This window comes from Canis lupus, chromosome 3 (genome assembly GCF_003254725.2).
Source record: "Canis lupus dingo isolate Sandy chromosome 3, ASM325472v2, whole genome shotgun sequence".
Taxonomy (NCBI): Eukaryota; Metazoa; Chordata; class Mammalia; order Carnivora; family Canidae; genus Canis; species Canis lupus.
In genome coordinates, this window is record NC_064245.1 from 47,239,520 (window position 1) to 47,256,004 (window position 16,485).

The 16,485-nt window shown below is 38.4% G+C and overlaps 1 protein-coding gene across 6 annotated transcripts in view; it reads right to left on the reverse strand.

Annotated features, from left to right (window-relative positions):
* CHD2 (chromodomain helicase DNA binding protein 2) overlaps positions 1–16,485 on the reverse strand; it is a 123,375-nt gene that overhangs the window by 81,739 nt on the left and 25,151 nt on the right. For 5 of the 6 annotated variants that reach the window (XM_025436936.3, XM_025436939.3, XM_025436940.3 and 2 more), the window contains 5 exons: positions 15,960–16,191; positions 11,834–11,920; positions 10,078–10,139; positions 3,222–3,329; positions 1,059–1,199 (listed from right to left, as the gene is read on the reverse strand). In XM_025436936.3, the coding sequence (XP_025292721.1) occupies positions 1,059–1,199; positions 3,222–3,329; positions 10,078–10,139; positions 11,834–11,920; positions 15,960–16,191 (630 nt within the window). The remainder of the gene's footprint in view (positions 1–1,058; positions 1,200–3,221; positions 3,330–10,077; positions 10,140–11,833; positions 11,921–15,959; positions 16,192–16,485) is intronic. The other variant, XM_025436938.3, reaches the window with a different exon arrangement.

Sequence of the window (16,485 nt, forward strand, 5' to 3'; positions counted from 1 at the left end):
AAAGAACTGCAGGAAGGCTCACTCACAGTTCAAAATAAAACCAGACTACATTTTGTAGTGATTTGTGTAAGTAAGATACACACAACTCCAAGGACACGGCTATGCTTTCTTTTTGTGATAGGAGATCATGACCACAGAAACGAGGGAACAACTACGAAGAAAATGCATGATTAAATGAAAAAAAGTTACTCTTTTATTAAGCACAAAGGAAGCAGTTACTTCTAAGACTGAATGTTTGAACCCTGTATTTTACCAGTGAACAGAATATGAAATTTAGGTATTCTCAAAGTGTTGAAAACTACAACTAACATACTTCCTGGTAATAAAATATTAAAATGTAACCTCCTACAATAAATAGGCAACAAACGGTTTGGGAGTTACATGTGAGAAAAACACTCCTGAATGTACAACAAGTGCAGGAGGAAGAAGGGCTAACTATATGTCAGCATACTCCGCACCTAATCCCTAGCTGTGGCATCATACCTGGACACATGGACAGGTTAGGATCTCCAGGACTTAGCTTCACCATCTCTAAGTAGACCAGAAGAAACCTGTGTATCTTCTAGAAGAAAATAAAATGCCCTTCGACTCCTATAAAGTAAAATCTTGATGCCTGCATGTGTCCCTTCCAGTGTTTTATTTCCTACTAATGTTTCATACCCTATTAGAAAACTTAATAAAACTATGGCACCCAAGTATGTAAGGTGACCCTCAGGAGAATCTGATTAAAGGAGCAATTTAGAAGTGAGAATACAATCCAAGCATCTTTCCTGAGAAAGGATGATATGAAATGAAGACAGCATCACTAAGTCATCTCAACAGAACATAACCTGAAGCAGTTTTCTTTCCACAAATGAAGGTCTGAAATAAGTCACTGCTATTCCTTCCACATTCCCACTGGTCCACACCATTCCTTCTGCAAGAACTCTGATCAGATTTCTGAGCACAACCTCCAGATACAGGTCATTACTTTTGCCTTTCAAATGCAACATCCTGGACTTACCAGGACCAAGCTCTAACCAACTACACTATCACCCTCACATGAAGCCATCACCCACCTAACATTTTTAGCTGCTCTGCGCCGAGTCTGCCTCTTAGGAGCTTCATCGTCTTCATCATCATCATCAGAAGAATCCTGTCTTTTTCTCTTGCCACGCTGAGTCTTAGGCTGCTTTTTAACTCGAGGTTTGGGCACTGTTCTAAAATCAGAAAAGAAAAATGGCAAAGTTTTCACTCTATCCCTTGGTGTCTATTTCACATCTTTATAATTTCCCAGAGTAGCAGTACACAAATAAGATTAACCTGTGGAATGTCAGAAATATGTATTTCTGGGTCCCACTTGCTGAGATTCTAACTGACTAGAAAATCTGCATTTTCAACACAAAAGTGATTCTAATGCTGAGAATCCCCAATCATATACAGAAGATGCAGTGGATTCTCAGGCAATGGTTCTCAACTATTCCTCAGTGCTATCAGATATAAAAATACATACGCAACATGTTGCTGATGGTATCTCTTTGGTGGGCAATTTGAAAGTATCAAACTCACAAATGTTAACAATTTTACTTCTGAGAATTGATCTTACAGATACAGGCATAATAAGGTATTCACTGTAGTACTGTTTGCAATAACAAAAGATTAGAAAAACGCTAAGTCTTCATCAACTGGGAATCAGTTCACTGAACAGAATACTAGGTAGCCACAAAAAAAAAAAAAAAAAAAAAAAAAAAATTCCAAAAACTGATATGAAATGATTTCCAAGAGAACAAAAGAAAAATGCAGAACAAGATGCATGAAATTCTATCTATATAAAAGGAGCAAAAGATAAGAAATCACTACACATGTATTTGTGTTACATGTGTACAAAATATACCTAAAAGACAACCTGAGAGTGCGTGCCCTTCCACAGACCAGAACAGGCTGAGGAGATGCTCCACAGGTGACTCCCACTTACAATCAGGATTGGAGGCCACAGCCCAGATACTCTCAGAAGGAAATTCCCAAATATTCTACCCATGGTAGAAAGGTGAAAGGAGGTAGAGGGAGATGGAAACTCAAAACCCTGTTTCTCTTGTACCTTCCACAAACAACACTACAGAGACAGATGATCAACTACTCAATAAATGACAGGTAAACTCTAAAAGAGAAAGCTAAAGTAGCTTCCTAGTCCTGTGAGCTTAAATTTGGACCAAAAGAGACCAAACTCAGATGACAAATTTCCCTGCTGGGGTGGGACTGGTGTACAATATCCTAAGTCAGAAGTAGGCAAATGTTTTGCCACAAATGGCTAGCACATAATAAACATTTTTGGCTTTCCCAGACAAGAGGCAAAACTGAGGCCACTACACAGGTACTTACATAACAAGGGAAAGTAAGTTTTCATACAATGTTTATTAACAAAACTCAATTATCACTCAGTACACATACTGTGATACACAGCTAATAAGAACAGAATTCTTTTTGAATTAATTTCACTTAACTGAGGTTCAAATTTAGTGTTCCCTATCATCAAACTATAAATGTTTATTTACAAAATCTATACTTAACTTGCAAGCCCTACAGAAATAGGTGGTGAGTAGGATCTGGCTATCAACCCCATCCTAAAGCAATACTGAAAAAAAAAAAAAAAAAAAAAAAAAAAAAAAAATAAAGCAATACTGAGAGGTAAATTTCCCTGCTATTTTTCTCTGCCTCCCACCTTCCTTTTCCCAACAGCAGTACCTCTCTCTGCTACTGACATCTGACCAAAAATTACCAGTCTCTTGCCACCTCGGCCTACTTCTTTCTCTGCACAATCAGATTCTCTGCTTAATGCTAGATTCTAAGAACAAGGTTAATAGTGAAGAATGTGTTCAACCAGCCAGTGTTTTAAACTTAGGAATGTCTTCTCCCCAAAAGAGCCTGCACGCTACACAAATACACAGGGAGGTTTTTTAAAAGCAGAAGATATATCCACCCCTAATAACCAGTATGCCATGGGTAAGAAACAGAAGCTTTGCCCTGCACAACATACCATGCAAATACCCAGTCAAGTGTAACATCCCCATCATCTAATCACTTGCTAACGAGGTAGCCCAGCAAGAAGTGAACCAGACTTCCAAAGCCCAGAATCGTAACATGTATCCCATCCATTAAGGCTGTCGTTCTAAGCACTGCATCATCCTCCATCTAACGCAAATTAAGCGCCACCAGAAGCAGAGATCTTCAAGTAAACACTGCACCTTCTGGGGACAGGTCTTCTGGCTTTCACTTTTTTTTGCTCTGCTTCGCTCTCTGCACTGGTGCCTTGCTCCTGTTCATCTTCTGAGGGCTCCCGTTTCCATTTTTCTCTGTGATCAAAAGCAAAGCAAAATGATTTTTTTTCTAAAAGAACTCCTGAAGATAATATAGTTTGAAGAACCTGACAAAATTAATTTCAACTGTACTCTCCAAAAGGCAGAACATGTATGTTTTAGTATTATAGCTAAAGTTTATTCTAGCTCCACTTAAATTCTGGCTGTTATTATCTTTTCCTATTTTTTTCTCTGGTAACAAAAATAAATGAAAATGGAAACTGAAGAAGTATTTTTTAAACTATTCTGGGTGGGGGGGAAGCAGTTAAATTTCTCATATTCTACTTTTATTTACTATTATTTTTATTTACTACTATTCTTGAACAGATTGAAGCTGTAATATAAATTAGACCAATAGTTCTCAAATTAAGATGATCAGAACCACCTAAAGGACTTACTAAACAAATTTCTGGACCACAGCCACAGTTTCTGATTTAGTACGTCATTAATAAGTGGCTTAAAAATTTGAATCTTAACAAATTCAAAGCTGATGCTAATACTGGTTATAGACTCATTCTAGAACTACTATGCTACATATTTTAACATCTTTAAAATATATTTGATTAAACAGTCTCTAAAAGTATTTTTCACTAGTAAACCTACTACCTACTAAATAATCTGTTCAGCTAAAAATGCAGTTTTTAGTAATTATTAGATACAGCAGGTGTTCCTTTGCTCCTTGAGATCTCAGAGGACATTCAAGAGCCATCCATACCTTATAGGTCTTTCCTACCACCCCAGTTTTTGAGGTTTACTTAAAGACCAAATGTGGGACTTAGCTCATTTCTAGAGAAGAAGGAACATATAATCGCCACTGGGCATGAAATACCCAAAAGAAAAACGACACTGAAACTCAAAGCCAAATACCTGAGATTTTGTTTTGTTTGTTTCTTTTGTTTATTTGTTTTTTAAAAGATTTTATTTATTTATTCATGAGAGACACACAGCGAGAGAGAGAGAGGCAGAGACACAGGCAGAGGGAAAAGCAGGCTCCATGCAGGGAGCCCGATGTGGGACTCGATCCCAGGAATCCAGGATCACACCCTGGGCTGAAGGCAGGCGATAAAGTACCTGCCGGGCTTCCCAGTACCTGAGATTTTCCAAAACAATTACCTCTGTGCCTCTGGGTCCATGACTAGGAAATAAGCTTATACTAAAGACAACTATTAGAGAATCACAAAGTCATTCTTCACAGGAGAATAGGTCAAAGGAATAATGGAAGTTTATTGCCAGAAGGTGGCTTATGTACCAACTCCTGAGCCACCCTACACCTAAGTGAATGGAGACTCTAGGATGAGTGAGAAGGCAGCAGAGCAGGTCTATGTACAGCACTCAAGTTCAACTGGCATGTTTGTTTAATACCCATTGCCCTGGGAGTAGGGGACTGCTTCTGGGCAAGCCCACTTCTGCTCATCTTTGTACCAGAGCTTACCACAAAGGCAAACAAATGGAGGGAGATACTCCTTTGTTAAGTAAAGAAATAATTTAAAAATAAACCCTATCAGTCTAACAGACAGGTAGGTACTTTGGAAGCAGACTGCTAAGACACTGAGGCATATTAATGTTGCCTAATATCCTTCCATCTCTCTTAAAAACAAACACCTCCTTCTGTCTAACTACTCTCTGGGCACCTGTCTTAGTCTCCTTTCTAGAACTTAGTACAATAAATGTTTGCTGAGGAATCAAAGGAATAGAAGGGGATGGTTAGGAAGGAAGGAGGGAAGATGTCTCCAGGTGCTGGGGGATTGGTACATGCAGCTACAATCTTCCTTAGACCAAGTCCAGAACAGTTAACCTCTTGGAAGGGGCTCACATAGCCTAAGTAGAGATGTGACTTCACAGGAAAGAACCTGGAGAGAACATAAACAACTAAGATGTAAGGGAGAGCGGGTCAGATGGGAAAGATCCACAGTCAAATATTAACTGTAATTTACATAACTCCACAGGAACTGAGAATCTAAATCTGGGCAGCTAAGGAGGTCCACTTCTACAACTTTAAGAGACTAAAATGGCAGTCAACTTGACAGAATCCATGCTAAGGCTAGAGTTTTCTACTTAAAATTGCAGGTTTATATACTTATGGACAATCAGGAAGACTCAGAATCTTCCAGTATGAGAAATGTACAAAAACTGAGCAAATAAACTGGCCCAAAGGCTTCCTCTTAAAGAAGGAAACCAAAGCCCAGTGAAAACAAGGTGTTTGTCATAACATGTCAAACCTCCAGCCATCCTTCTCTCCATCATAACCCACTGAAGACCACAGAAATCAGGAAACACCAGGCTTGCACATTCTGGGAGGATCTGAACTCAAAGGCTTAAAAGGCCTAATTGGGTTAGTTTGCACATATATTTGAAATTGGCTGGATTGTTTTAAATTTTCTATTAACTTTCAAGAACAGGAGGAAAAGTAAGTTACGTAAGTCACTTTGTATAAAGAGATGAGAAAAGTGATCAGTTACAAAACGATTTACTTCTCAACCTTGTAGATGTCAAGGGCTCTCCTAGATCACTGGTTTCTTATACATAATACAAATTTTATGGGGATCCCTGGGTGGCTCAGAGGTTTAGCACCTGCCTTCAGCCCATGATTCTGGAGTCCCGGGATTGAGTCCTACATCAGGATCCCTGCGTGGAGCCTGCTTCTCCCTCTGTCTGTGTCTCTGCCTCTCTCTCTCTCTGTCTCTCATGAATAAATAAATAAAATTTATGAGGATGACTCCTTGACTATGCCATACACTACAAGTCAGAGTACAATGAGGAGTTATCCAAAATACAATATTGTAATTAAAATTTTTTTTGTATTTCAAAGGAGACTTGAATTGCCAGACCCAGCTCTAAGAGAGCATCATGAGATTCCCTAAGATTCCCTAAAGGGGAATCACTGTAATTTTTTCTTTACCAAAATTGTCAGAATTGGGGAGAAAAATATTAAGATTTAGCCACTGAGGCCCCAAGACAATGTAAATAGACATAAAAAAGTGAGAATCCAAGCTAACTAGGAATAGTTTTCTTCCTTTATTGGAAAAAAGGTGTTCAGCAGAACACAGACCCTAAGACACAAATCAAATCTAAACAGATGTGCGGGCAGCCCCGGTGGCACAGCGGTTTAGCGCCGCCTGCAGCCAGGGGCGTGATCCTGGAGACCCGGGATCGTGTCCCACATCGGGCTCCCTACATGGTGCATGCTTCTCCCTCTGCCTGTGTCTCTGCCTCTCTCTCTGTGTCTCTATGAATAAATTAATTTAAAAAAAATAAACAGTTGTGAAAGAGGGAATGAACAAAATTCCTTTGTAAATAAAACAGGCCTAAACTCTGGCCAATAATTAATGATACTTTTCTTAGTAACTATCTGTAAGAGCCCAAAGAAGGCGATTCCTTTCTCCTCTACATTAGAAGGCAGATCAGGAAAAGAAAAAAAGAACTGCTTAAATTTCAGTTATTTTCAGTACATTTTCCCAGAGAGAACCCCATTCAGGAGCAAGTTCCAATGAAAAATGATAATCTGGGGCTAACAGATTCTCCTCCACTGTGTCATGCGTTTGTCAGAGTTCCAATTCAAAGCACTAGAAAGGAAAAAATAACTCTTTCCTCCAGGAGAAAAACTTCAAGTGATTTATAGCTAACACATTTTTTTCTTATTCCAGTTGGAGAGAAGATTCTAGAACAATTCTAGAGAGTAGTTTGAAGCACTGAAGGGACCATAATGAGTCAGCAAAAATCCTATACAACACTTCACAAACTTGGACAACATTAATAAGTACTGCATGGAAGGGGATCCCTGGGTAGCTCAGCGGTTTCGCGCCTGCCTTTGGCCCAGGGAGCGATCCTGGAGTCCCAGGATCGAGTCCCGCATCAGGCTCCAGGCATGGAGCCTACTTCTCCCTCTGCCTGTGTCTCTGCCTCTCTCTCTCTCTATGTCTATCATAAATAAGTAAAAATAAATATTAAAAAAAAAAGTACTGCATGGAAGAGAGTTCAGTGATCAAAACAGCAGGAGTAGGTTAAATAAAATTTAAAAATTTATTGGTTTATATGACTAGGTCAGGGGTTATAATCTCAAATACCCACTGAGGCCAGGTAAGGACTCTAAATGGGGTCAAATGGAGAACCCCCAAGTCCATCAGAAGGTTACAAAGACTACTGTTACGGGGGCCATCACTAACAGATTTTCTAAGAAGCACCTAGAAATCTGGATTCTTAAGCATCATTTCTCAAATTTTTAACATTGCCAACTAATTTTAAAAATGTTCCCAATATTGTACAGAAGCATTATACTGCTTTACTTCTACATTTTTAAAATGCGAATTCACATTATGACTCTGGGGAGTTAATCCCTATGACTCTATTCTTCAAAAATGTCAAGGTCATAAAAGCAAAGTGTGAAAGCACTGTGAAAGTGCTCTAAGGAAACATGACCAATAATACACCACATCTAACCCCAGACAAGACGCTGCAGTGGCAGCCTGAAAAGTTATAAAAAGACATTATTGGTTCAATTAACAAAATGTGAATATGAACTACACAAAGAATTTTAGCAAAGTTAAATCTATATTAAAACTATTCTGTGCTTATGAAAGAGAATATTCTTCTTAGGGAGTCCACACTTCAGTATTTAAAGATAAAAGGCCATAATGTATGTCAATTTTAGTCTTACATGGTTCAGAAAAAAATATTATGTGCATGCATACATGTATATATATACATATAATATATACACACACACAAAGAAAGCACCAACAATAAAGCAAATGGGGCAAAAATGTTAACCAGTGTAATTCTACGCAAAGTACACAGGCATTTCTTATACTATTTTTATTCTTAGAACTTTCATAAAGTTACAATTTCAAAAAAACAAAAACGTTAACAAAAATAGCTCCTTTTAAAAAGCTTCAAAATCTGTGTGAGTAGTTTGCAGGGTTTCAGAAAAGCATTTCCCTGTGCTAATATTTCAGAATCTCCGCTCCCTTGGAGTCTCTCAATTCTGAAATCCGTTGTGCCCACACACTAGGTTCTGTTAAGCTTGCTCAGGTAATAGAGGGCCCCTTGTAGTGCTATGCCTTGAAACTATAGCACCTCCTCTAATTCTACGAATTAAACGGACTCAGAAGAGCTCCCCATAAGCCCCAGTTCCCAACCTGCCGCCCAGATGATGGCAAGAAGGGAGGCTAGCCCAGTGCCCCAACAAATATGCCTGATAGGAACTCCTCAGCTCCCACTAAGTTCCTAAGGCCCGGGGTGGGGAAGCAGCCTTACAGAACATACACTTCCCTAGGAGGAACTAAGGTTCTACTCAGGGGAAAGAAGGTCTCTGAGGGCCATCAACTTTAGAAAACTCTTAGGATTGACAAAAGGAAAAGAAGTACAGGGGCCAGTGGGCTTTCTGTACACCCAGAGAAGGCCATTAAAGCAGGATGTGGAGGTTTTCAAGCACAGCACCACTTAGATCCCTGCCAAGAGACCAGTAGAATATAGCCAGATGGTGGAGGAAAGAGCATATGCATGGACTTCCCAAAAGGCCCCAAAAGGCCATTAGACCAAAATAAGTCCCCCAAGCAGGCCATGAGATTGGAGTAGAACAAAAGCCTTCTAAGATGCCAAGAAATACAGGCTTGCCTACAGTTTTTCCTCCAAATCGAACTAAATACTTAAAACACAAATGAAAATTGCAGGTGTTCTGGGGATGGCAAAACTACTTGACTTTTCTTAGCATAGTTTCCAGCAACCCTGTTAGGTTGGCAGAACAAGTATTACTCTATTTTAGAAATGAGAAAAAGAGTTTAAAAAATTCAAACTCCTTTGCCTTAGGCCAAATACTTATTATGCAGAACTAATATTTTAGTCCTAATATTTAGGACTCTATTTTAAGATGCCACAATTATTTACCACAAGAGACCCCTGAATTTATCTGCCAGGTGGTGTTTGGTCTTTGTTTTAAGATTTTATTTATTTATTCATGAGAAACACACAGAGGAAGAGAGAGAGGCAGAGACACAGGCAGAGGGAGAAGCAGGCTCCATGTAGAGAGCCTGACGTGGGACTCGATCCCGGGTCTTCAGGATCACACCCTGGGCTGAAGGCGGCATTAAACCGCTGAGTCACCAGGGCTGCCCTATCTGCCAGGTTTTTAATATCTACATTTTCAAGTGCAGTCCCTGAGGAGACAGGCTGTAGAATTCAAACTTTCAGAGATCCATACCCGCTCCAAATAGGACTTTTAAATTCCCCCTCCCCCCCAAAAAGGGCAAATTATTTTTCACCTTAAGTAGAATTTATAAAATTTAAAAATTATATATAATCTAGGTCCTAAAGGAATTTCACATAAGCCCAAGAATTAAAATTTTCTAGCTTGTGAACTGCAGTATTAAAATCATATGGTAATAAGATGAAATTTCACACTACATTGGGTGTCTTTGCCCAATCAATATAAATTTGCCACACCCACAAAAAGAACAAATGAAAAACAGCAAATCTAAATTTGTTCCTTGCTCAACCAGAAGAGAATCTGTGCTCATTTAAAGAAAAACAACCAGGTTAACGGGGTACCCAGGTGGCACACACACGAGACAGGGAATCTGAGCTTCAGAGACTGCCAAGGCAGCAGGTCACAGGGACAAGAGCCCATGACAGCAAGAGGAGCAGGGGGCTCTGGGACCCAGGGTGGACTACAACACAGCAATAACAGCCACAGAGAAGTGGACATTCTCGAAACTCCTGGGTGAAATAAGTGCCCCATGAAAAAACTTACTGTTTCTTCAGCTGCCTCTGGCCTCTTCTTTTTGGGCTCCCACTCTCAGACCCGCTACTTGCCTTCAGTGTGTGAGGGGGGGGAAAAATGATCACAGACTTTAATTCACAGTTCTTAGGGACAACACAACCCCCTGGTTCAACAATTTACTCAATAATAACATTATTCAGTATGAGCTTCTCAGACAAAAGAAATCTGTGTTTGGTGGTTCTCACTCTTATTTTCCTTTGAAAATTAGTTACAATGTGGTTACCTCTAACACCAGGAAATATTTCTCTCCGCTTACTTCTACAAGGCACAGTCTGATAAAATTCTCTGTGATAATGGAAATGTTCTTTCTGTCTCTGCAGGGTTCAATCTAGTGACCAGCAGCCACTTGTGACTGCTGAGCCCCTGAATGTGTCTAGTGCGACTAAGGAAAGGTATCTTTCCTTTTACTGGACTTTAATTAATACAAATTTTAAAAGCCACATGTTAGTGGCAACCATACTGGATATTGCAGATCTAGAATATCATGTGAAAATGCCACATCTAGTGTACCATTAAAGGTGGTGACCTACTGATCTACTCTATTTCAGACTCACTGAAGAGCATGTTCAATCGTCAGCCAACAGTGCTCTGATGACAGCACTAAGCCAAGGAAAGTTCATTAGTCAGAAACATCTCAAAGCTCTTTTCCCCCCAAGTTGGGCAAACTGGCAAATATTCCTATTGCTGTTAGTCTTGTGCCCTAGCGGGAACCTGTTAATTTACACAAAAAAAGGGAAAAAAGACTGACACAACCATGCGACTGGTTGTTAAACATAGGGTCAGGAATCTAATCCTAGACACTATGGAAAAAGAAAGCTGAGGCAAACCAGCTCACAGGTCATCAAAAATAAAACACCTTGAATGCAATGTGGATGTTAACAGTCCAGTTGATCTGTAAAGTACATTTACCAAAACCCACCTCCACTCACTAACCTCTGGATATTAATATTTAACTTTCATCAGAAAGATGTTACAAAGTTAAGAATAGCAAAGTCCTCCTAAGAATGCAGGAAGGGGGTATTTCACTGAGACATAAAAGAGCATCTCTTCAGACTGGTCTATAAAATATAGAGGTAAAAATTGATAAAAAATACCACACAAATTGAGAAAGATGAGGAAAGTCTGATGCTATAGAAACCACAGAACCCAATACATAATACCAATTTTTTTAAAATCATCAATCTATTTAATCTCTCTCAATTATATCCGAGTAAATATGTGTGAAATATAGTACACACTAAAAACGGAAAGTAAACTTAAATAATTAGTTAAAACACATTACTTAAGTTAAACAAACTCTCCTTCCCTTCTCAGAAATAGATCTGAAAGTATGTCCATTATCACATTTACCACGCAAGTGACTCTTTAACAAAATATAGATTTAGAAACTAGGTATTTTAAAGGTAAACCTGTTGAGATAGTCAATTTCACTTGAAATCCATAAACATTAAAAAAAAATGAAAATACAAATGTGAAACCAATACTGTAGAATACTCTAACACTCTCCTAAAATATTATGACAATATAATCTTTCTGGGAAAGTTCTTTCTTTAAAAGCCACCTGTGGTTTTCCTCGCAGTTCTAGGTTGAAAAACCTCACATAAGAGTCACTTAACTGAGGTATAATGTTCAGTCATGTTAATGATAACATACACAACCAGAGTTGAAAACGGTAAGTAAGATAAGGAATTTAAATGCATCCCCTTAAAACATTTATTTTTCTTACCTCCTCCTTAATATTAAATCGTGATGGTTCTTGTCTGCTTCGGTTTGACCGCCTAACCCCATAAACATCAGGATATTCTTCCCACATCTGTAAAATTAATAGACCATGTGTGAATCCTTTTTTCTTGATCCCCATTAACTATTTTCATCACTAGAACATGTATTTCCATCTAAGAAAATTCAAATAGCTAAGTATCAAAAGGCTTGTTTCTTACTAGCTTTGTTTAAAGATAATAAAGTACCATCTGTATTATCCTGGAACACAGTAAAGTTTAACAATGTCTCTTCGTTACTGAATGAAGTTCGTTCGAACTTAAACTACATGGCACACTGCTTACTCGTCATTAAAATATAAACAGTTAAACAATACAGAATCTTTACTGATGAATTTTAACTCCCTAATGCCTTCCAGTTTCAGCTCTTGACTGTGTATTGATCCATCTGAGAATTCAAAAAACCACCAGGGCCCCAACATGTCTAATTTTAAGTAAAACTCAGGACATTTGTGTATTTCTTTAAAATCCTCAGGATACATAACATGCCAGAAGCATGAGTAATAGTCATTTCTGACACTTAGCTACTAAGTCCTCAGAATAAGCACCACTACCCCTCATTCTCTGGAACACTCTGTTTTACTCTTCAACAGTAATTACCCTTTGCCTTCAGGATTTGATTTTCAATAACAATCCTCACTAGCAATCCAAAAAAAAAAAAAAGTAGGGACCCCTGGCTGACTCAGTCACATGCAACTCTTAATCTCAGGGTTCTGAGTTCAAGCCCCTTGTTGTATGCATGCAAAAGTTACTTAAATAAAATAAAACCTTAAAATAAAAAGATAAAGCTGAAAGGAGAGATTAGTTGGAGAAAAAGTTTTTTTTTCTTCACAATATACCAAATCATTGTATAAAAAGACTCAACAAATCTATAGAAAAAATGTAAAAAAGACCTCTAACAATGAGAGTCTATAACCCCAAATATCACTCTCCTTCCCACAGATAACTACTACCAAGTGTATCATATATTCTCTTAATGAAATCAGTCACAAGGAGCCAAAATGAATTTGGATGGGCTGTGGAACACTGAAATGAAGATGTTAAAAAAATGTGGAAGAAATGCCTGATAGCTAAGATTAGAAATGGGAGTTTGTTGTCAAAATACAGGTGACAGCTAATATATCATTATAATATTTACAAAGTGAGGCCAGAGGAGAAACCACTGGTTGAGACTCATGCAGTATGTGCAAAAATGGACCCCAAAAAAGACAAAATTGATGAAAGACAACCCAGAAAAACAGAATGTCACTCAGGCAAGGGAGGATATTGCCAAAGTACCTTTAAAAAAAAAAAAAAAAAAGCCAAGTAAGCTGAAGAAAACCAAGGCCTTCAAAGAAAACAAGAAAGATGTTCCAGGAAAAGTCATTTTAGAAAAAGAATCCAATTTAATTATGTAATCCAGTGTTCTCAGTTTATAAAAGTGACAAATCCATAATTGCCTTAAAATAATCTGAGAGTGGAGAGGACAAAAGGTCCAACCAGAAAGAGTTAGGAATAATCAAGTGGCAGAAAATGTAGGCGACAGAGGCAGAACACTGAACAAATCTAGAAGAGAAAGGAAGAGGACAAAAAAGTTTACTGTAGCCATGCCAACCCCAACCTCGACCCCTTTTCAGACTTTTGCTAGAGCTATGAAATTACTTTACTCAGCACAGGTATTTTAAGCTTTTATAAACTGGGACAGCTATATCACTTTAAAAACCCTACATTTATTAGTTTTATCGTTTTAGATATTAGGCATTCAGGTTCAATTGCTGGGACTGTATTATAGGAGATACTATAATATACACACACTAAAATCATCCTGAGTTCATCTCTGTCCTTTTGAGGGCTACAATATCTAATCCAACCCTTCAATTAGAGAGCTACCATGTAAAAGGACATGTATATAGGAAACAGAGAGCCTTCCTCAGAAATTCTCATTTTAGAATAGTATCATTAAAGTCACAATCCAATCCTTCTAACTGGTTAGTACATCCATCCATTTGTTAATCTTACTACTAACTTTTTGGAATTGATCACTTTAATTTTGAAAGTTTATCTGAAAGTTTCTGCCTGAAGCCATACTTCTATTTTGAAATCGATCTTAGCAATGATTTCCCTTCTTTTTTAGTTATCTTTTATTTTTTTATATAAAGTTATATAAGGTCTTAAAACTTAACAGCTGTGAATCCTGGTGGTCAACACAGTTTCAGTGAAGTTTTAAGCACTATGTTAAGTAATGGCGTCTGTTTTCCTTTAATCTCTGCAAGTTAAGAACGCTCCACTGCACAGATGGAAGTTATATTCAGATTTTTTCCTTCCTTTACCATTCCTTCAAAAGTGTATTGTGGTGTTCTGAAAAGAGCACTTGATCTAGATGCAGAGAAAACCAGGCTCCAACATGACACATGACACACTGAAGATCAAGATCACACAAGCAATGCCTTCTGCTACAAGCCTGCGTAATAAGTCTCTGAGGTTAGTGATACTCAGAGCAAAATCTCTAAGTGGTGCTTCTACATGCAGGGTCTTTTTGAATTCTCTCTGTGAAAGGTCCACCCACACTGAGCAGACAACACGGTGCAATAACTTTAGTATCTGAAAGTCACTCCTCTGTTGAGTGAAGCAACAAGGATAGCTCTCATTTCCCTACCCGTCACAGCACATCTGTTGAAGCTATTCTACAGAACCTGCAGGTAATTTAAAATTGTCTGTACAACTACAAAAATCTGAGACCTCAGAAGACTTCTATCTTAGAAGAATAAAAACTGATGTAGCATAATAGCTTTTAATTTCATTAGGCCATTTTATTTTTAAATTCCTAAAAGAATATTCTTTTGTATTTTCAGTGATTCAAATGCAATGGTCTCAACAAAATTTTAAAAGATCAGCTGTATTCTTGTGATTAATTAGGTCAAGTCATTCATTTTTCACCAAAAGGAATGCACTCCAAAGTTTGTGCATCAATGAGAGCACACTCTGCATTTCAATTTTGTCTCTTTGCATTCTTTGCTAGAAGACTCTTCTGTTGGGATGCCTGGGTGGCTCAGTGGTTGTGCATCTGCCTTCAGCTCAGGGCATGGTCCCAGGGTCCTGGGATCGAGTCCCACCTCGGGCTCCCCTCGAGGAGCCTGCTTCTCCCTCTGCCTCTGTGTCTCTCATGAATAAATAAATAAAATCTTAAAAAAAAAAGAGAGAGAGAGAGAGAGAACTCTTTTGTTAAGTGAACAATACCTACATTGCCTAAATGCAGATAACTTTTTTCCTATGAGAAATATTTTTCTTCCATCCTTCAGATAAGAAAAACTGCCCTTATTCTTTTTTTTTTTAATTTTTATTTATTTATGATAGTCACAGAGAGAGAGAGAGAGAGAGAGAGAGGCAGAGACACAGGCAGAGGGAGAAGCAGGCTCCATGCACCGGGAGCCCGAAGTGGGATTCGATCCTGGGTCTCCAGGATCGTGCCCTGGGCCAAAGGCAGGCGCTAAACCTCTGCGCCACCCAGGGATCCCAACTGCCCTTATTCTTAAATTATCATCCATCACTAAGCTTTACAACTGCATTGCATAATCATCTGTCAGTGATTCTCTCTGGTATTCTTCAGTATTGACTATTACCTTTTTTAAATGTTAAAAACCAAACTATAGGGGCACCTGGGTGGCACAGTCCATTAAGTGTCCAACTCTTGATTTCAGCTCAGGTCATGATCTCAGGGTCATGAGATCAAGCTCCATGTCCAGCTCCATGCTGGGTATGGAGCCTGCTTAAGATTTTCTTTCTCTCTCTTTCTCTCCCTCTCTTTCTGCCCCTCCCCCTACCACTCACTCTAAAAAGACAAAAAACAAAATTATAAAAATTTGTCCTTTTGCCTTGTAATTTGACAGATCATGTAATTTTCCTTATGGCCTTGTGTCTACTATATCAAATAGCAGGAGAGAATGCAATCTCTGTTTATACCCACAGACAGTATATTATTACAAAAGGTGACTATAGTTTTCATTATCCAGATCCACTGAGTTTTCCATGGGAAACAAAGGTCTGCTAACTGGTCCTAGCTAGCAGCACATTTTTAATGTACAGCAAAGTAGATACCTTCTTCACATCAGCTATCCGTTCCTTCTTAGAGGCAGGCTTCTCTTTGGCTTCTGGAAGGACTGGCTGGGATTTAGAACCCGCCGACTCGCTTTCAGATTCCGATTGGCTCTCTGAAGACTCAGAACTGCTATTTGACTCACTGCCATGTCCGCTTCCTGGATCGCTGCCCTGCTCACTCTCCGACTGGCTGCCTGAGTCTGAACCGGAAGCTTCTTCAGATGCTGAGTGACTTAAGTTAAAAAAAAAAAAAAAAAAAAAAAAGACTTAAGATCCACCATATAAATCTGTTTTTAAAAAATTCCACATAAATCTATTTTTAAAAAGCAGTAAAATGACAGCAAAGAATAATTCTGGTAACACAAAATCAAAATCTTCAAATTCAGATTTATATTCTTAATATTGCAAATAATGTTACCATCATCATTCCCAACATCCCTAGTAGCTACCATTTCCTGAGTGGTTAGATGATGGTATATACCATTTAATTTATATAGATTAAATCTTTTACAAAACTCAAAATGAA